The 18,101-nt window shown below is 42.4% G+C and overlaps 2 protein-coding genes across 3 annotated transcripts; one reads left to right on the top strand and one right to left on the bottom strand.

Annotated features, from left to right (window-relative positions):
• Positions 1-1,124: 1,124 nt before the first annotated feature.
• Positions 1,125-9,539, bottom strand: LOC306784249 (uncharacterized protein). Its single transcript, XM_079278135.1, has 12 exons — positions 9,412-9,539; positions 7,593-7,767; positions 7,019-7,476; positions 6,602-6,791; positions 6,193-6,245; positions 4,748-4,901; positions 4,568-4,654; positions 3,700-3,774; positions 3,521-3,607; positions 2,983-3,060; positions 2,474-2,716; positions 1,125-2,255 (listed from the first exon to the last, which is right to left on the bottom strand). Exons 1-12 carry the CDS (start codon positions 9,418-9,420, stop codon positions 1,471-1,473), a joined length of 2,394 nt encoding a protein of 797 aa, XP_079134261.1. The 5' UTR covers positions 9,421-9,539; the 3' UTR covers positions 1,125-1,470.
• Positions 9,540-10,593: 1,054 nt separating this feature from the next.
• LOC306784494 (bifunctional apoptosis regulator-like) lies at positions 10,594-18,051 on the top strand. Of its 2 annotated transcripts, none has more exons than XM_079278516.1 (9): positions 10,594-10,633; positions 12,182-12,485; positions 13,072-13,170; positions 13,417-13,510; positions 14,717-14,889; positions 15,013-15,157; positions 15,413-15,592; positions 16,115-16,311; positions 16,690-18,051. In XM_079278516.1, the coding sequence occupies exons 2-9, from the start codon at positions 12,190-12,192 to the stop codon at positions 16,880-16,882; spliced, it is 1,377 nt and encodes a 458-aa protein (XP_079134642.1). In that variant the 5' UTR covers positions 10,594-10,633; positions 12,182-12,189; the 3' UTR covers positions 16,883-18,051. The 2 variants fall into 2 exon arrangements, with proteins under 2 accessions (XP_079134642.1, XP_079134641.1); XM_079278515.1 differs by lacking the exon at positions 10,594-10,633 and adding an exon at positions 10,731-10,879.
• Positions 18,052-18,101: the final 50 nt, after the last annotated feature.

Below are 18,101 nucleotides of genomic sequence, written 5' to 3'. Positions count from 1 at the left end.
ATTTAAATCCATTTCTTTCTTTAACAGACTGATTAAAGAAAGAGCATAACTTTATTATTCATATTATGAAACCATTATTCTTCTGCTGCTTTTAAAAGGCAGAAACAGGTAAAAATGACAACTATAAATCTGCCTCAAAACATATATCTTGATTTTGCTATTGATTCGCAATGTATTGCAGCGTCATACCTGACGACTCAGCTGTTTGGTACCCAAGAGTGGATTTACAGCACCACCCACTGACAGTTTACCGTAACTTCCCCCCCCATTCCGTCACTTTCTAACAGCAACAATGCATCACATACCGCCGTGCCCATGAGCAGGGCACTGAAGTTAATGCTTGCTCCTGCTGGAGCACCATAAGCCTGGTGACCCTCTGAGGCGCTCCAGTGAGATGCATTTGTGTTTTGGTCCCACGGGTTGAATGCTGGATGATGACCCACGGTGACTGTGGTGCGAACAGAGAGTTAACTTTAACATGAACAGGATGTCATTTCTCTGAGCTGGCTGTGGTTCTCTGCAGCAGCGTTCTCTTGGATGCCACGGTGATGATGGGGCCTACTTCCTGTATAAACAATGACTCTTATTCAGTCGATTCAGTATTTTTGGTGAACTGACCCTTTAAATCGGAGGCCCTTTTCATAATTGTCACAGCAGTACTGTTAACAAAATAGTTTGCTCCAGAGCGGGTACCACACACACATACATGGCTTTCATCCAATCCGCTCATCAGTCTGATGCACATTCGGAATGTTTTCTTTCAGACTAAACATCCAAATACACATTTAGGTGTTGATCTTATTACACGTTGTCGATTTGTGTCTGTAGACCCAAAGGTAGAATTAGATAAAGCGTAGTTTGAATATCTAAACATAACATTTCAGAAAAATGTGTAATTCTACAGTACATATCTTTCAAGGCCGTTTTCTCTAAATACATTTTTCCTCAGACATTTTGGATAGATCATCACTTTAGGTACCAGTTAGACATCCTTATATGATTGGTTATTAACTATCAAAAGATAAATAAGCTGTCTGTGGAGAATCTGTCTTACTCAATGTAAGGCTACATTATTGCAGATGTCGACAAAAAAACCCAGACACGTTTCTGAAAAACGTCTGTATTCCATCGACATGGATTTTAAAATAACATGGATATTGTGCATAATTCTTTTTAACATTAAGTATTAGTATTTGGCATGCATGATACAAAGGCACTCAAATTGTACAGATGGGCTACGAGAGGAGAGTAAAGCAAAACATGGATACAAGAAAGACAACACAGTAAGCTCCCAAGATATTCTTGGCAACCCACGCCGACTCTGTAGCGCTTATTTTCAGACACATTAATAGTCCCAGCTGTAGGCGGAAGGAATGGAAGGAAGAACAGCAGGAGAGAAGCGCGTTTCACTGTAATATCATCAAACACAGTTAACAAGAACAACAACAAAAGTCATCATTAGATCAACTGCTAGATGTCCAGCCTGGCACGTTGCTTCGGTCGACCGAGCTGTCGGGTTGGTCCGATGCGTTTCCCAGCGTGCGTGCGCTGATGCTGCCGTAGACCCTGGCGGTAAATGAAGCTCTTCCCACACTCCCCACACTCGTAGGGTCTCTCTCCGGTGTGAAGCCTGTGGTGCACCTTCAGTTCCTCGGCTCTGGAGTAGCCTTTCCCGCAGACGCTGCAGATGAAAGGCCTGTCTTTAATGTGGGTCTGGTAATGTGCCGTTAGGTACGAGTTTATCCGAAACGTCTTGCCGCAGATGGAACACGCGAACGGCCTCTCCCCGGAGTGCTGCATCTCATGCAGCTTGAGCGAGGAGGCCGTGTGGAAACCTCTGCCGCACTGCGAGCAGAGGAATGGTTTCTCCCCAGTGTGGATACGCTGGTGGATTTGTATGTAGCTTTCATTGATGAACCTCTTGCCACAGTCGGGACACGGGTAGGGCTTCGCCTTGATGTGGGTTTTCATGTGTTCCTCCAGCTTTGCTTTTTCATTGAACTGAACGCCACAGCGGCGGCAGAAGAGAAGCTGCGCTGCGCTGTGCTCGGCCGCGTCCGATTCCTCAGCCGTGTCTGTGTGCGTAGTAACGTGGTGGGCTTGCAAAGCTGAATGATTCTCACATTCTTGTCCGCATTCCAGGCAACGGAGGGAGGATTTGATCCTGGACTCCCCCGGCAGAGACTTCAAGTATTCGGAGAGTTCTGACGCTATGGGATTCACCTCGTCGTCGAAATCCACAGCGCCCTTTCGACCTTAACGGACACAAAAATGAGAGCCAAATCATGTTTTACTCTACAAGTATGAGAATCTTTGCATTGTTTAAGACTTCAGTTTTACTTGTTTATTTACATGGAGCCAGTTCATAGTAAATGGCTTTCAACCCTGTACATGCATACACACAGACAACAACTATTTTAGGAGATAGTTGTCAATGATTTGGATGATTCAGCTGTACAGTAACAGCTCTCACCTAAGTGGACTTTGTAGTGCGTTTTGAGATTTCCCTTCTGGTTGAAACCCCGGCCACAGATGGAGCAGCAGTAAGGTTTCTCTCCCGTGTGGATCAGCCCGTGCCTCTCCAGCTTGTAGGCGTGAGGGAATTCTTTGCCGCACATGGAGCAGTGGTACTCCATCTTCTCTTTGGGCTGCTTCAGGAGCTCCGGAGGTATTTCTATTGGAACACGAACCATCTTTCTGCCGGGGCGCTTCTTTCCTATGCGGGGAGAAAGGAGGTGAAATGACAGGATGGTTGGGCTGAAAATCAAAATGATTGGAAGGCAGTCGTGCAGAAATACTTGACCTATGCCCTACATTACCAGTCATCCCACTGGTGAAGCTGAGCTAACCATGGGGTAACATGGTATGAGACAATTCAAACACATACTGCTGACCTTTGGTAAAGCAATGATCATTGCTGAGGATGAGCTGCAGCTGCATGACCGTTATAAACTCTATACGGACCTTTTTATTTGCTCTTACCAGCAGAAACACTTGTGTTGTTTCCTTCTCCCTCAGCAGATAGTTTGGTATCTTTCCTTCTTCTGTAAGGTCGCTTTGCTGGTAAAAGATAAAAAAATAAAGTTTATTTCTTTAATCTAAAACAAAAAAACAGATGTCAAACTGATATATTAATATGGGTTGGGTATCGAGAACTGGTTCAAAATTAGATTAAACCTTTTTAGGAACCAGTGAGTTGTTAGGAAATCAATCTTAAAGTTTGCATGTTTATGTTGTTTACAATATGGCAGATCAGAGCTCAAACTTCAAGTGTTTTTTTATGACAGAAAATGGATGAAATAATGCTTCCTCGTCCTCTAATGAACTTCCTGTAACCACCGTATTCACCTCACCTCCCACTGAGCAGATCCACTGATGAAACCCCCCCACAAATATCCACATCTTAATGTTGACCTGTTTTTGGTTGTGTTGCTTAAATAATACGCGACGAACCACACAGAAATGGATTCAGAGTCAACTAAATCAAAGCGATACCCGACCGTATGATTTATTGTCTTACCAGCAACCCGGCAGACATGTTTGGAGTGCAAATCCTCTGATTCAACGATGGTAGGGAAATTTATCTTTCTTCGGGTGCGCCTTGACACTGTCAGGTAAGATAAGAGGTAATAAGACTTATTACAACAAAACAATAACATGCAAAAATAATCACGTCAACAGCACATCAAGAACACTCACTTCCTGGCTCTGCCTCCAGGTCCTCACCAGACGACACCGGAGCTTTACAAATCTTTCTTCTGCCCCTTCTTTTTACTTCGTGACAAAGAGAATCGGCAGAAAATTATTGCCACGTGGAAAGAAAGTTATTATATTGATAATACTTTGTGTCTGTAGCTGATTACACATCAGAGCTGACTAAAATGACATGTGGTGTTCCCCAAGGTTCAATACTGGGGCCTCTTCTGTTCAACATCTACATGCTTCCACTAGCTCAGATTATGGAAAACAACAAAGTGTGTTATCATAATTATGCAGACGACACACAAATCTACATAACTATGTCACCAGGGGACTATAATCCGATACAAGGGCTGGGTAACTGCATTGAACAAACCAACAACTGTATTTTATTTCTTACACTGTTCTTAATTGCTGTTAAATCTCCTTTTCTTTTGCCTTATGTTTTGATGCTTTTAATGGTTTTAAAAGGACTGCACAATATATCGCCATTTCCTCCGGGACCGAGTTCGTGCAAGGCGTACACTATAAAACGCAGATCGGCAGAGATCTTTTCCAGACGTGGTTTGTGTGCGAGTAATTGCAGAATTGCGGCAGTGTATGGTTGATTGCGTGCAGCGTAATGTCTCAGGGAGACATCGGTTATTGTTTCAATGTATGTTTTAAATCTCCTTTACTTTTGCCTTTATGCTTTTAATGGTTTCATGTGAAGCACTTTGAATTACCTTGTTGTTGAAATGTGCTATACAAATAAACTTGCCTTGCCTTGCCTTGATGCTGAAACCCACCCAACTTCTATTCTATTCTATTATATCAATATTGAGAAAGTGTATTATAATGAAAATCGTCTTTCGAACACTTCACTCACCGGGAGGAACTTCTTTCTCCGTGTCCGCGGCGTCTAATGACACCACCGTTACATCCGGAACCTTCTTCTTTCTTCTGAGTCTCTTCCCTGGCAACGTTTGTGTGCAAAAAGACAACCGAGTCATGACCATCGCTTACAACCTGAACACTTGTCATTGTTTTTCGTTTGACTTGTGTTTACCACGATGTGCGGGCGAGACCGCTGCCATCTTTACTACTCTCTCTTTCTCCTCCCCTTCTTCCTCCCCCACAGACACAACTTCCATGATGAGCGTCGGACTACTGCTGTCTCTCTGGTTTTGGCCTTGCAGCTGAGACTCGGACTGGACGACACCCTGTGATCATAATCATCAAAAACCATCAGAAACGGCCTCCCCGGGTAACAGTACTTAAGAGGGTAACTTCAGTGTTTTTCAACCTATTTTCTCATGTTTTTGTGTCTCTAAGTGGCTCATGGTATTGGTTCAGTATTGGTCCTGAGTGCTGCAGATGGCAGACACATTCAGTGGCTGCAATGGAATCATATCGGGCAATTCCTCACCGTCAGCGTACGTCCACGAAAAGTGCTCGTTTTTTGCCACTGACAGGCTCAGATCGTCACTACAGTTCGCCGACAACATTACGGAAATGAACCTACAGAGGAATACAACGCTTTTCTTTACCCTCGCATGTTCCCGTCTGTTTGTTTTTGCGTCATGTGACTTGTTGCAGGAAGACAACGGTGGAAACGTGAGTGAGACTTGGAGTGACGGTGTTGGTGTGCTGGAGTACAGTAAGCGGAGCTTAGCATTGATGTGGATAACGTGGACGCGACGTGAGATGATAGAACGAGACCAGAGAGGTAAGAAAACAAAAAAATATTTTATTTCTCGGCTTTCTTTCCGTAATGTTGTCAGACACTTAATAATAATTAATAACAGCCCATTTAGCGGCTCCTGATTGCAGCGTTCTCCTTTAACACTGAACCAGTTTTTTTAAATTGTTGCCCCCATTTGTCACTAAAATATGGAAAATAGGGTTGAAAAACACCAAAGTCACACTTTAAGCCTGCAAACAGGGCAGAGATAAAAATGCATTTTATAGTAGCGGTTATAGAATGTAATCCAAACTATTCTGTGTTGTTTTTCGGATCTGTGTGTCTATTAATTACTATTATTATTATTATTATTAGTTAAAACAGTTTATCTTCCCTGCAGTGAGATACACAAGACTCTCTCCTCTGGTAACTCTAAGTTTTGGTCACAATTATACTTTGATGTTGAACTTTAACGGTAAAATAAACCATAATAAGCAGAAGTTACACTGTCCAATCATTTTGTAAAGTCACTCGTCTTTGGCAGGCACCGTCTGCATGGACAGTCAGAAATAAAAAACATTTGGGGCACTTCAGGGATGAATAGTCATTCTGCTGCACATTAAAAGTCATTTTCATGTCGTCATTTCTTACTTTCCACTAAGTCAAACTGGAAAAGGTTTTGCAGGGCACATATTAACGAAACGTGTTTTGTCATTCTGGAGCTTGTACATGTGGAGCTGTTGAATTGTATTAAATGCAATGTAATGATGTGCTGTATATGCGATCAGAAGGTTCAACAGACCGCCCTTATGTGTCTGAAGACAAATTACCTTGCTGGGCTGAGGACTTTCTCTGCAGCCAGAGCCTCGGCCAGGACCGCCTCCTGTAAAAAAGATGGTTATCTCAGGTTGAAGAGAAACCAGACATGACAACTGATATTCCACACTTTCAACATAAATAGCTGCACTCTACAAGAAAAACAAAGTCAAAACTAATGTTGTGAGTCATGACCACTCGTTCGACTGTTAACGTGAACAGAATGATGACAGAAAATAGAAGAATTAAGTCTCTGTACAATGGAGTTTTCATGTATTCTTGTTTTGGAAAATACTAAATAAATAAATAGTTGGTTGCAAAATCCCCAGAACATGTCCTCTATTTTTAACGGCTAATCAAAATGTGCTTTAGCAAATAATCTCTATGGGAAACTGAAACAACATGCTGCGCTGAATCACTTACTGGTGTCCCATTCAACCACTTCTCCATCAGAGTTGATCAAACCACCAATTTCTTCATCTTGCTCTTCTTCCTCCTCCTCCTCCTCCTCCCCTGCCTCCAGTCTGACAGTCAAGTGGAGCGTTTGGTCCTCTAAGTTTGCAGATGCCCTCTTGAGTTTGTGTGCCATCGGGGTCGTACGTTCAGGAGAATCCTGAATACAGAACACAGTGCGAAAAAAGTAGTGACACCAGATTTGGACGTTTCTCTCTTTTGGCTGGAATAATAGAAATCTCTAAACCGACTTTCGAAACTAAAACTAAAATTAGTTTTACTGACAAATAAATGATAAAAGCAAGCGGATGCTGACCATATGAAACCACAACTCTTATTGCTAAAGTTTGCATGATGTTTGTTAAAGAAAACAGTGTTTTTGCATACTGTTTGGCAAGGTGCTGATCTTTTGGTCTCTTCTGCGTCTGCAGTCGTCGATGTGGATTGTTGTTCATCGAGGCTCTGGTCTTGAGAAGGACACTCATCCCCCGCACGTGCTCTCTGATTGGATTTCGCGTTCCTTTTGCGGCTGAGGGTCGTCTCGCCCGCTGGACAGGAGAAGGGTTTCTCCTCTGTGTTATTGCACTGATGCAAAGTCACATTGGCTTTTCCCCGTATGCAGGATACCTGAGGTTTCTCATCCGTGTCCATGAGCGCGTGTGTCTGCTGCCCCTCTCCGGCCGAGGAGCTCTGCCCGTAGAGGGAACATGTCTCCGCTGAATACACCCTCTGCTCACCCTTCACTCCGTAGGAAATGCCGCTCTCCTTCCCGCACGCTTTGAGGTCGGGATGTCGAGAGTGCACGGAAGAATCCTCCTCTTCTCCCTCTGAGCTGATGCTCTCATCTGTGTTTAACATGACAAAGTGAAAAACAGAAATGTGAAAAATCACGAGCGAGTCTTTTTGTTTTGTGTACGTCATCGAGCGACGGTGATGCTGGTATTTAAGATTGTCCACTCACGATTTTCACTCACAGTCCAGCCTTCCTCCTCCTCTTTGATGATTACCCGAATCTCTGGTGTGTCGCAACTATAGTCGGGGCTCGCTGGTGCTTTCTGTGAATCACGGCGTGGCGAATTCTGGTCGTCATAGTTCTCATTAAGACTCGGCGACAACGGATCTTGGAGTTCAGGATCCTATTGAGAAGCAAAGACAGAGACACTAATGCTCAGTAATGAACGCAGGAAGGCAAACAGCAACAAAGCTCAGAAACCTTTGGAGTCATTGTTCGAGCCAAATATGAGATTATAAATACCACTGGGAAATAAGGTCCAGGTTGAAAAATACCAAAGCTACCCTTTAAGATGCCTTGTCTGTCTTCTTTTTTTATTGATACATCCTACCAATTAGTGATTGTGTAATTGCCCGAGTTGTTTGCTGCTTTGTTTGTTATCCTGGCCAAGGTTTTATTTTTTTCAATAACCTTAGTGCAACATATACAGTGTGCAGGGCTTAAAAATATTACAAAAACATAAAATGTAAAAGTTAGAAATAAAAAAGCGAATCTTTGTTTTTTGTGTCACATGCACATGGACGCATTTTATTGCTTTAAATCTCTATTTCAATTTACTGAATCGGTTTAATATTGAATATAAAAACTGACTATTATGGTTAATATCTGACTCACATTGACCTGCAGATGGTGGGATTGCAGTGCCTTCTTAACACAGCGATGAACTGTTACGCATAACTATACTTTTAAGTATGCAGTTTATTAAGTATACCAAGTTATCATCAATAAATCCTACCTTTATGAAGGTTATATCGTTACATTTTTCTTGAAACTGTTGTAGTGATGTGTCATATTCAGCAGCACAAAGAATGCTAATTCTCTTGTTATAAACTTTTCTAATTTCTATACAATCATTTTAATGTTATAACAATATTCATGCATCATCAGCGTTTGTATTTATTATTATAATACTGCTCTATGTTATCATTGAAGTTACCTTATATCACCACATACCTGTAAACACATCAATGTAAACTCAATCCAGCCCCTTCGTATACAGAACACAATATTACCAACATGCACTGATACACAGTGTATTACTGTATCACTACATTTATACATTAATAGAGTTAGGTGTAGTTCAGTTCCTTTTATCATTCTATTTAATGTGAATTATTAAAAAGATTAAATTCTTGTAGTATATTTTGTGTAATTTTACTGAGCAGAAAGCTAACATTTGGCCTGCTTACATCCAGTAAACGTACTGTGGATCAAGCATAAGGCTAAAATAGTAGTTTTCTGCAACCCTTGAACGAATGATGGCTCGTTCACACAGGTGACAGCATGCCGTCACCTGTGTGAACGAGCCATCATTCTTGCAGTCTTACATGCATGACTGCAATAATACAACTTCTCTGTTTTGTTATGCTAGCTGGAATTATTCCTCGCACTGTGAGCTATCTGATTTATTATGTTCTTTAACAACACTTTGGACAAGTAACAAGCTGTGGGAACAGCGCTTAAATGATCAACATTAAGTTTTACATGTTACTGAAGAACGTTAGTTTAATAACAAACGCCACTAGCTATAACGTAGCATAGCACTCAAGCTATTCTCACAACATTTAGAGGCTGTTGTTGAATGTGGGATTGAAATGTGTTTTAACATTTAATTCACTGTCACATAACAAGGTAATAGTCATTACGTATTCATGTATACCAGGTTAACGAGACGCGTCTACCTAGCTAACGTCAGTTAACTATAACAGTTACGCTACATCCAAAATCCCAGCAAACGACGGTTAGCTGCACAATAATACGCAGGTACCTCAAACATAATGCGATGCTGTCGCCGGGTTTGAAGGATGTCATAAGAAAACCAGGGTGAAGAGTGAACGAAGCTAAAGTGTTGCGTTATTCTGGGTGACAGCAGCCCGTCACGAACTACTAACTGCCTGTGCTAGTGGCTAGTTGCGAGACCACTTCTTCTCTAATTTGATTGGCGGATCGCAACCAACTTGAATAGCTGCATACCGCCACCTAGTGTACCGCAAGTATGCAGTTTCAGAGTAAACGTTTCATCACTGTTCTAAGGGATACAAATAATTAAAAAAAATAATAATTTATTAAAAGAGAAACAACAACCAAGTCCTACATTCTAATCCCGTTTCTTTTGCGACACTACTTCTTCTGTGGGGTTATTTTTCTCCCCTTTTTGCAGCGATTCCGGTCTGTGATGGGAGGGTCAGGCCCACAGCGCCATCTAGTGGACAGTGTAGAGTAAATCATGTAAATACTGCCAGTCGTCATTTTACCACAAACCAGTAAAAAGTGAAGACACCCAAGTTGGGCAATAAAGTGCAAGTGGTGGGACGTGACTACGTACATTTACTTAAATTCTGATCGTATTTTTTTTTACCATGTATCTTGTTTGCACTATCCACTATCCTGCTGTAATCCCGTAAATGTCCCCACTGTGGGACTAATAAAGGATTATTTTACCTTATTGTATCTCTTCGGCGACACATTTGAAGTACATGCACTTCACTTGAGTATTTCCATTTTATGCAGCTTTATAGCCTACTTCTAAATCATACTCCAATTAATTCCAGAGGGAAAATGAAAAGTAACCAACTTAAATCGTCAATGAAATGTAGTTGAATAAAACATAACAATATTCCGCTGTGAATCACAGTGGAGTACACAAATAAAGTAATAACAAGATTCAAACATAAGAACAAACACCTAAAATATGTACTTAAGTGCATTACTTGAGTAAACGCACTTCCCACCACTGATATGAATCATGGTCCATCCTGTACCCACAGAGCCCACGTGTAAGTTAATAGGTTACTGTTTTGTTGCTGGTGAATACCTTCACGCTTCAGTCAAATAATCTGATATTCAGTGACGGAATCTGGTCTGAACTTTGAACTGAAGCCGCTTTAAAAAAAACACAGGGCTGAAAAACCAGCTGGTTTTACACAACATCACGCGAGGCAGGCTACGGACGGCATCTTCTTCCTCCGTCCTCCAGGCAGCGGGGATAGGTGAGCGCGTGACCAATGTAACGATGACGAGCGCTGTATGAAGGTATACCCGCATGCGGGACACGCGGACATGCGCATGTACGTGTGCGTAGGGGGCTTTTCCCACAGCATCGCGGAATCGAAGCCATGGCGACAGCTGCTCGAGCTGAATATTTACCTTTGATTTAAGGTTAATTTTACGATAAGCACACCTGAGTTATTTTAACCACGTCGTTATGTCATCCTCCAGCAAAGGCCATTCCTGAGGTAAGGTAAAACTGTCAGTTTGACCAGCAGTTACCTTCCTAACGTCAGTTGTTATGCTAACGTTAGCTATAATTTTGCTGGCATATCAGTCTTAACGCGAATGATTTATCATTTACCTGTTATTTCTGCTTTAGAGAGCAGTGACGTTACGTGTCGTGACCTAACTAGCTGCTAAGTAACGTTAGCCAACTAACGTTAGTTACAGAGGACAGCTGACGTCCAGAGCAGGCTGTGATAGCTACGGTAGCGTTAGCTGCTATCAAAGTAACTCTCTCTCTCTCTCTCTCTATATATATATATATATATATATATATATATATATAACGTATATAACGAGATATATATATATGTATGTATGTATGTATATATGTGTAACTATATGTTAGTTATCAGTGTCTAAAGTAACGGTCCTGACCAACTCAGTGTTTGTTATATAAAGCTACGGCATCTAACGTTAACTAAGTAGCTTAGATACATTTACTCAAGTACCTGTAATGTTGACGTTACATCTGAACAATTTTAAGGTGACGTTACTTGTACTAAAACGTTCATTGAGTATTTTATTTTCGTAACTCGTCCAATAAATATCTACATGTGTTTAGGGATATTTGTACTATGTTGACATCAATAATTTAAATCTCTGTGTGATTCCTATTGATCATGTTGTCTGTTCAGCCAAACTCAATAGATCAACGTCTCCATTAGTACAGGCCGTCTTGTGGCAGTTGGCTTCTTAAAATAGTTTTTTTACCAAAGAGCAGGGCTCCGTGATCTCAATATCGCATCAAACTGCTGCGATGTATTGAACTATGATTGCACTCTTGCATAATTTTAGGTATGTTGCAATCCATTTAGTAATAATCTGTCCAAACCTGTTTCGGGTGGGATTAGCAATACGTCCTTCATTGCTTTCTAATGCTAATAGATGATGTTTGAAATTGCAAAACGATACATGTGTAACTGAGCTAAGGAACGAAGCTCTATTCTGCAACAAATCAAGCCATTACACAAGCTGTAATTTGCTAATTTCCTGAACCCAATGACAAACATATATTCCGTATGGCATTGAAATAATATACACACTCTTGGAACTAGCTGGAGTTGTCAAATCCATCACAGGAAACAAGTCTGCGTTCATTTGAAGTTACACTATCTTTGTGTAGTAGAGCAGTGAAGAGCTTTCAGTGCTGAAACAATTACCTCATTAACCAATTAGTCAGTTGTCTCTGAGACACTTTTAGAGACTATACACACACTTTCTCCATGTAATTATTTTGTGACCTTGTTGCTCCTCTTACTCAGACTTTGATATGTTGCACCACATGGAGTGGGATTCATCCGACGATGGTCTGGAAGCATCAATGGACGACCCCTCTCGCTTATCTGAATCTCCTCAGTCGAAGCCCTCCACCACCACCGACATCTCGGAACATGAGTTCTCATGCCACTGTTGCTACGACATCTTGGTGAACCCCACCACCTTGACCTGCGGCCATAACTTCTGCCGCCACTGTCTGGCTCTGTGGTGGGAGTCCTCTCGCAAGAACGAGTGCCCAGAGTGCCGGGAGAAGTGGGAAGGCTTTCCTAAAATCAACATACTGCTGAGGTATGCCTTTCACAGCCAGACCATATCAGGGAATGAATGTTTGCTTTTCTGACTGCGGTTTTCACATTTCTCTCCCGTACAGTAGAGAACAGAGACCCACTGACAAAAAAACGTGTGTGTGTTGGGGGCTGGGTATCATTTTATATATGCTGGAGTTACCGCTCTGCTGGCCTGTCTGCCTAATGAATGATGAGTGAGACAGTACACTGCATGCTCCACATGACCTGCGTCATACTTTCCCTTTCAGCATCTGGTCCAAGATAACATTGTTTTTGTTTTATACAGCAGGCTGTTTGCATGGTTTCACTTTCACACGATTCCCAAACACGCAAACGACTAATTATATTTGTATACTGTAACGGACACCAGTCTGGGTAAGGGAACGACTTTATTAGGGTGTTTTCACTTGTCTAGTAATTAATTAAAAGTAATTAAACTGTTTCAAACACAAAGCAGAGCAACTACACATACTTCTCAACATGGCTGTGGTGCATTAACTAGGTTGGTTGATGCTAAAGAAAAACCCACAGAGCATTTCCCTTTCATCTACTAATTGCACTGGTTAACTTAATGCTCTCCTCTCTAGGGATGCAACTGAGAAGCTGTTCAGTGAGGTCGTTGAGCGGAGGAGAGCAGAGATCCAGGCGAACCCCAAAATCTCCCGGAGCTTGCTGGCCTTCCAGAGGTAGGACAGTATAATGGTGTAACGCTTTGGAGCAGTCAGCTTAGTATACACTGAAGAGTACTCCATCAATTTAGCACTGCACTCCTACAGTGTTGTCAGACTCACGATGGACTGTTTACTACAGAAAGCATAGAGAAATAATAGATGCAGTCTTTTTTTTTTTAATTCCATGCATCCTTCTTCCTTGTCAAAACCTGGTCCTGAAGCAAAAGAGCTGCCTTCCATTGAATCTCTACGTGTGTTTAGGTTCGGTGACAACTTGGGGAGATCCAGGACAAACCAGCACAAAGGAGCCGGCTTCTTCTTCTCTGGAGTCCTGACTGCTCTCTGCTGTGTGGCTGTAAGTACGATGTACCCGTTGATCAGCCACAGGTTGACATGAGCAGTCTCAAACTTATTGAACAGTTAATGTTTTACTATGAACATACAATTTAATTCAAATTTTCAATGAAAGAATATATATATATACACACCGGCTGTGTTTTGAGCTTATTTTAACAACAGTGGTATGAAATATTTCAAAGTTATCACAGAACTGGATGAAGAGGTCAGTGTTCACATCATGTAGACAGATCATGTTTATTTTGTCCATGTGGCAGTTGGGAGCAACATGACTGTGTGTCTCGCTACGTGGCTGTGTGTGTGTGTGTGTGTGTGTGTCTGTGTGTGTGTGTGTGCGTCTGTCTGTCTGTCTGTCTGTGTGTGTGTGCGCGCTGCTGGCAGCATGTAAACAGAAGAGAGCATGGTCCTGTGTTTGACCCCAGTTCATTAAATATTATAATTATTGAATCATTAATGAACATTGTCTCTTTTTCTGTGTGCAAAGCATCAGTTTGTTTTGGATATTTTTGGCTTCGTGGATTATGACTTTTGACTTTCTTGGCGTCCGTTCAGTGCTCTGGAAAATAACACTGCCTGGAAACTGAGATTTGTACAGTTTTATTACTAGATAATGGATTTTATCATTAATCACGCTGGAGAAGAAGTCACATGATAAGAATACTCGTATTATTATTTCAAGTGGATGTTGAGCTTTCAATTTAGTCATTATTACAATTTTACAGTAGACTAATGTGACTTTGTATGCCCACCAATCCCTTGCTAGTCTGGGTCCACCTTCGTTATAGACTCAGGTTGATCTCTTGCCCTTTGTTTTCCAAAACTCCAAACACAAAGTGACAAAGATGTATAAGTTTCCACTTTATAGCTGTTTTAGTAGCTTTAGTTTTCTCCTCTTGTAGGAGAATGAACAGCACAGTGCACCGTCATTCTTCTTTTAGCTTTATTCATCCAAAGGTATATCACAAGTTGACAGCTATTGTGGCCGCTATGCACGACACAGCACCGGAATGACCTGGAGGCAAAACCACAGCTGTGAACTGTGTGAGTAGTTGGCACCAGTCTGGCCTAAAGAGGGACTCCAGCCGCCATTCATCCTCCTCCTCTTCCTCCTCCTCACCAACAACAGCTTTGTGGCCCAAAGCTTTTTCGTTGCATCTAAAACAAGTGTTCACTGTACCTCCTCTGTATGTCTGTGCGTTTCCAGTTGCTGGTGCTGGTGTTTCACTGGAGCAGCGGTGTGGTGGAGCCCCATGACCTGTTGATCAGTAAACCGGTGTCTCACTGGGCGCCGGAGGAAGTCGTGTCCTGGCTGGAACACTTGGGGCCCTGGGCCCAGCTGTACAGAGAACCCTTCCAGCAGGAGAACGTCAACGGGAGGTAAGGAATGTCTTTCGATGTGTGTTAGGATTCCGCTCATGTTGGGATTATACTTGCACATACCGCCCTCATGTTGTGGATCCTTATGTTCGTCCGACGTGGTGTTGGTTTTCTTTGCTTCAGGCTGCTGTTGATGCTGGGGGACGAAGAGTTGTTAAAACCGCCTTACAACATCGAAAATCAGGCTCATCGGCGGGCCATTCTGGCAGAACTGGACCGAGTTAAAGCCCTGGGCGCCAAACCTCCACAGAACCTCTGGGAATACAAGGTTAGGAGTCCTTTCTGCTCCACGAGGAAGAAACCACTGAGCATTCACCTTGTCAGCGTCCCTTATTTTGCACTTTTACGACTTCTTTTCATCCTTAAATGAGTGAATAAGAAGTTGATGTTTTGCTTCCACCTCCACTACAGTACCATGCACTTTCTAACAACTGAATCTCCAAATAGCATGTTTGTCATATTATTTGTCATATCTCTTCCACAAACAGCTGACAAACTGTGTCCTTCTCTCGCTTTCTGCCAGGCTATCAACGCAGGGAAGTCTCTGTTCTTGCTGTACGCACTGAAGCGCTCCCCTCGTCTCACACTCTTCTACTTGTACTTATTCGACTACTCGGAAACCTTCCTGCCCTTCCTGCACACCTGCTGTCCGGCCATCACACACATCGGCCAGTCAATGGAGAGCAGCTTCCTCAACGCGCAGGTGACCCTTTACAAACCGCGGGTGCTTCTCTCTCTCTCGGTTCATTGAACGTCAGTGAAACGCGTCATTAGGAACGTCCCTAGTGAGCACTCGCACTAACTAACCCAGGTGTCAGACATCGCTCCTAATGAGCCACGACCCAGATCCGGGTTGGTCTTGAGGCCTCGGGGCCTTAACCGTTGGGATTCTATTATGTAGGCAAACAGAGGCGGTGGATCCAGGTCACCTTTCCTCATGAACACACCCTGGAAGATAAACAAACATTAGAATATTTGGCCAACTTTGAAATGGGCTTCAAGCTAGCAGTTATGAGTGACAATAACTTCATTCTGACTAAAATATCACAGCAAGAATCATCTTAACGTAACATCTGAATTCTAATTTGCATGTAAATATGCTTTCTCCAGCAGATTGTCTTTGTGTGACGGAGTGATGGTGGATCTTACTGTGTGACATCCATGCCTGTAATGATTGTGTGTGTGTGTGTCTTTGGTTCTCTGTGCTGTCCCCCGTGTCTGTTAGTTGGAGCCCAGTTGGCGCCAGTGGGCAGAGTTTCTGGTAAAGTACCTGCTGCTTCCGTACCAGCTGATAGCAGAGTTTGCTTGGGACTGGCTGGCCGTCCACTACTGGACGTCTCGCTTCATCATTGTTAACGCCATGCTGCTGTCTGTGCTGGAGGGCTGCGCCCTGTGGAGACTGTGGACAAGAGCCAGGATCAGGTACACACACTGTGTGTTTTAAATATATTTTAAACGCCTTTCACGCTCGAGATGCAAAGGAGAAGCAGAAAACAAACGAAGCTAGCGTCCTCTCACCGTGAACAGACTACAGGGTAAAGAGACGGCACGTCTAAGCTTCTATTCTTTTTGTTCAAGAGAAAATAAATATGGTGATTGTAGCGTTTGCTTCCTTAGTTCTCAAAATGTTGCATAGTTGAAAATTCCTACACTACTTGAACATTACTGGGAAATGTAGTCTGTTAATGCCCTGATTGATCGTCCGCTGCTCCTAAATGACTATTGGGCGAAAGGTCGGTCGGTCGGTTCCCGTGCTGGAGAAGGCCTCGTGCACTAACTTGTATCTTCCACTTTCTTTAGGTCTCTGCCGCTCAAGATGTGGAACCACTTGTGGAAGACGTTATCTCAGGGCTTTGCCTTTGCCCTCCTGTGGCCTTTTGTCCCTCAGTTTGTGTGCAACTGCCTCTTCTACTGGGCTCTCTACTTCAGCCCCATCATCAACATAGACCTGGTGGTGCAGCAGCTAATGCACCCAGAGACACAGGCACTGTAGCAGACTGCATGCAGTCAGTGCCCAATTAATGCCGTACAGTTCACAGCAAATTAAAAAGATAAAAGCCAGAAATCCAGTTGCTGAAGAAGAGAAGTGTTTATTTTCAGCGGTTTACTCACGTGACATGAAACTGGCTTATTTGCTGTTGGAAAGGAAATCTTCTCGCGTCCGGTCTTGTCTCTCTGCTGGAGGGTTGCCGTGTTAGGAACAAGACGAGCATTGAGCTGGTGAAGCAGAAACAGAACCAACAAGATGAGAAACGGTGAAATATCTGTGGTGTCATTGATTAGAAGTACTGCAGTGCATTCACAAACCACATTGCCTAAACGGTCTCGAGGGCAGTTATGCAAATGTTAAGTGACGTGGTCGTTGGAGACTGGACACAGCCTGAGTTTCATGAAAGCTTTGTAGCACTGAGATGACCGCTGAGCTTTTTTTTAACCACACAGACTGAAGGTGGAACAAAACGAGTGTAGATATATTATTTTTATTATGTGTTTTCATGGCATGTTATCCACAACCAATTACATGAACAGCTGCTGCTCTTAAAGTATCAGTTTGAATGAAGCGGCGATATCAGTGTATATAAATCCTTATTCTGCATGAGTTTCAATTCGTTCTCCGAGTCCTTTAGTGCGGTTTCGGGCTTTCTCTGTGCCACAGAGCTGTCTGAAAAATTCACTGTACAAGGTATGGTGACATCATTGTGAAATGTGTCGGATGTTGAGGTTTGCAGTTCGGCAGCCTGATGGGAACCTCGGCTGATTAAAGCGTAAACGGAAACAAAGTCTTTACGAGCAAATGTTCAACACTTAAGCGCATTCCGGGAATTCCAGGCGTTTCATTTCAGCATAATGTGGCACTCAGATTTGAAATGCAACATATGTTCTTCGATTTGAGACGCTGATACAGATGTTTTTATAATTTTTATGATTTTAAGGGGAAACTGTTCATAGCTTCTTTTATTTGCTGGTACTGCCAACAAACATTGTGTTGCATTCTTTCTTTTTTATTGTTTAGAAACCGTATACATTTCCATTTGATGGGTGAGAAGAGCTAATGAAAGACTTTATTTTTTACATTGTTCATTTGCACTTAAAAGTTCTACACTGTGATTTTTGTTCTTCAATGTTCGATAATAACAAAGGAAAAATAAAGATTTTAAATAATATTGTCCTGTTGTGTTTTGTTTTTCTTATGACATGTATAATTGCTGGAC

The sequence above is a fragment of the Melanostigma gelatinosum genome, assembly GCF_949748355.1.
Source record: "Melanostigma gelatinosum genome assembly, chromosome: 11".
In the NCBI taxonomy this organism is placed as follows: domain Eukaryota; kingdom Metazoa; phylum Chordata; class Actinopteri; order Perciformes; family Zoarcidae; genus Melanostigma; species Melanostigma gelatinosum.
Note: the sequence above shows the minus strand (reverse complement) of the source record. Positions and strands in the feature narration are given on the sequence as shown.

Bases quoted from the DNA above. Each gene is read 5' to 3' on its own strand.
- LOC306784494 (XM_079278516.1), top strand. From the start codon at position 12,190: ATGTTGCACCACATGGAGTGGGATTCATCCGACGATGGTCTGGAAGCA. The intron at 12,486-13,071 runs GTATGCCTTTCA...TCTCCTCTCTAG, and splicing joins AAAATCAACATACTGCTGAG to GGATGCAACTGAGAAGCTGT. The intron at 15,593-16,114 runs GTGACCCTTTAC...CGTGTCTGTTAG, and splicing joins GCAGCTTCCTCAACGCGCAG to TTGGAGCCCAGTTGGCGCCA.
- LOC306784249 (XM_079278135.1), bottom strand. The intron at 3,608-3,699 runs GTGAGTGTTCTT...CTTACCTGACAG, and splicing joins CCTGGAGGCAGAGCCAGGAA to TGTCAAGGCGCACCCGAAGA. The intron at 2,256-2,473 runs GTGAGAGCTGTT...GTGTCCGTTAAG, and splicing joins GCACTACAAAGTCCACTTAG to GTCGAAAGGGCGCTGTGGAT.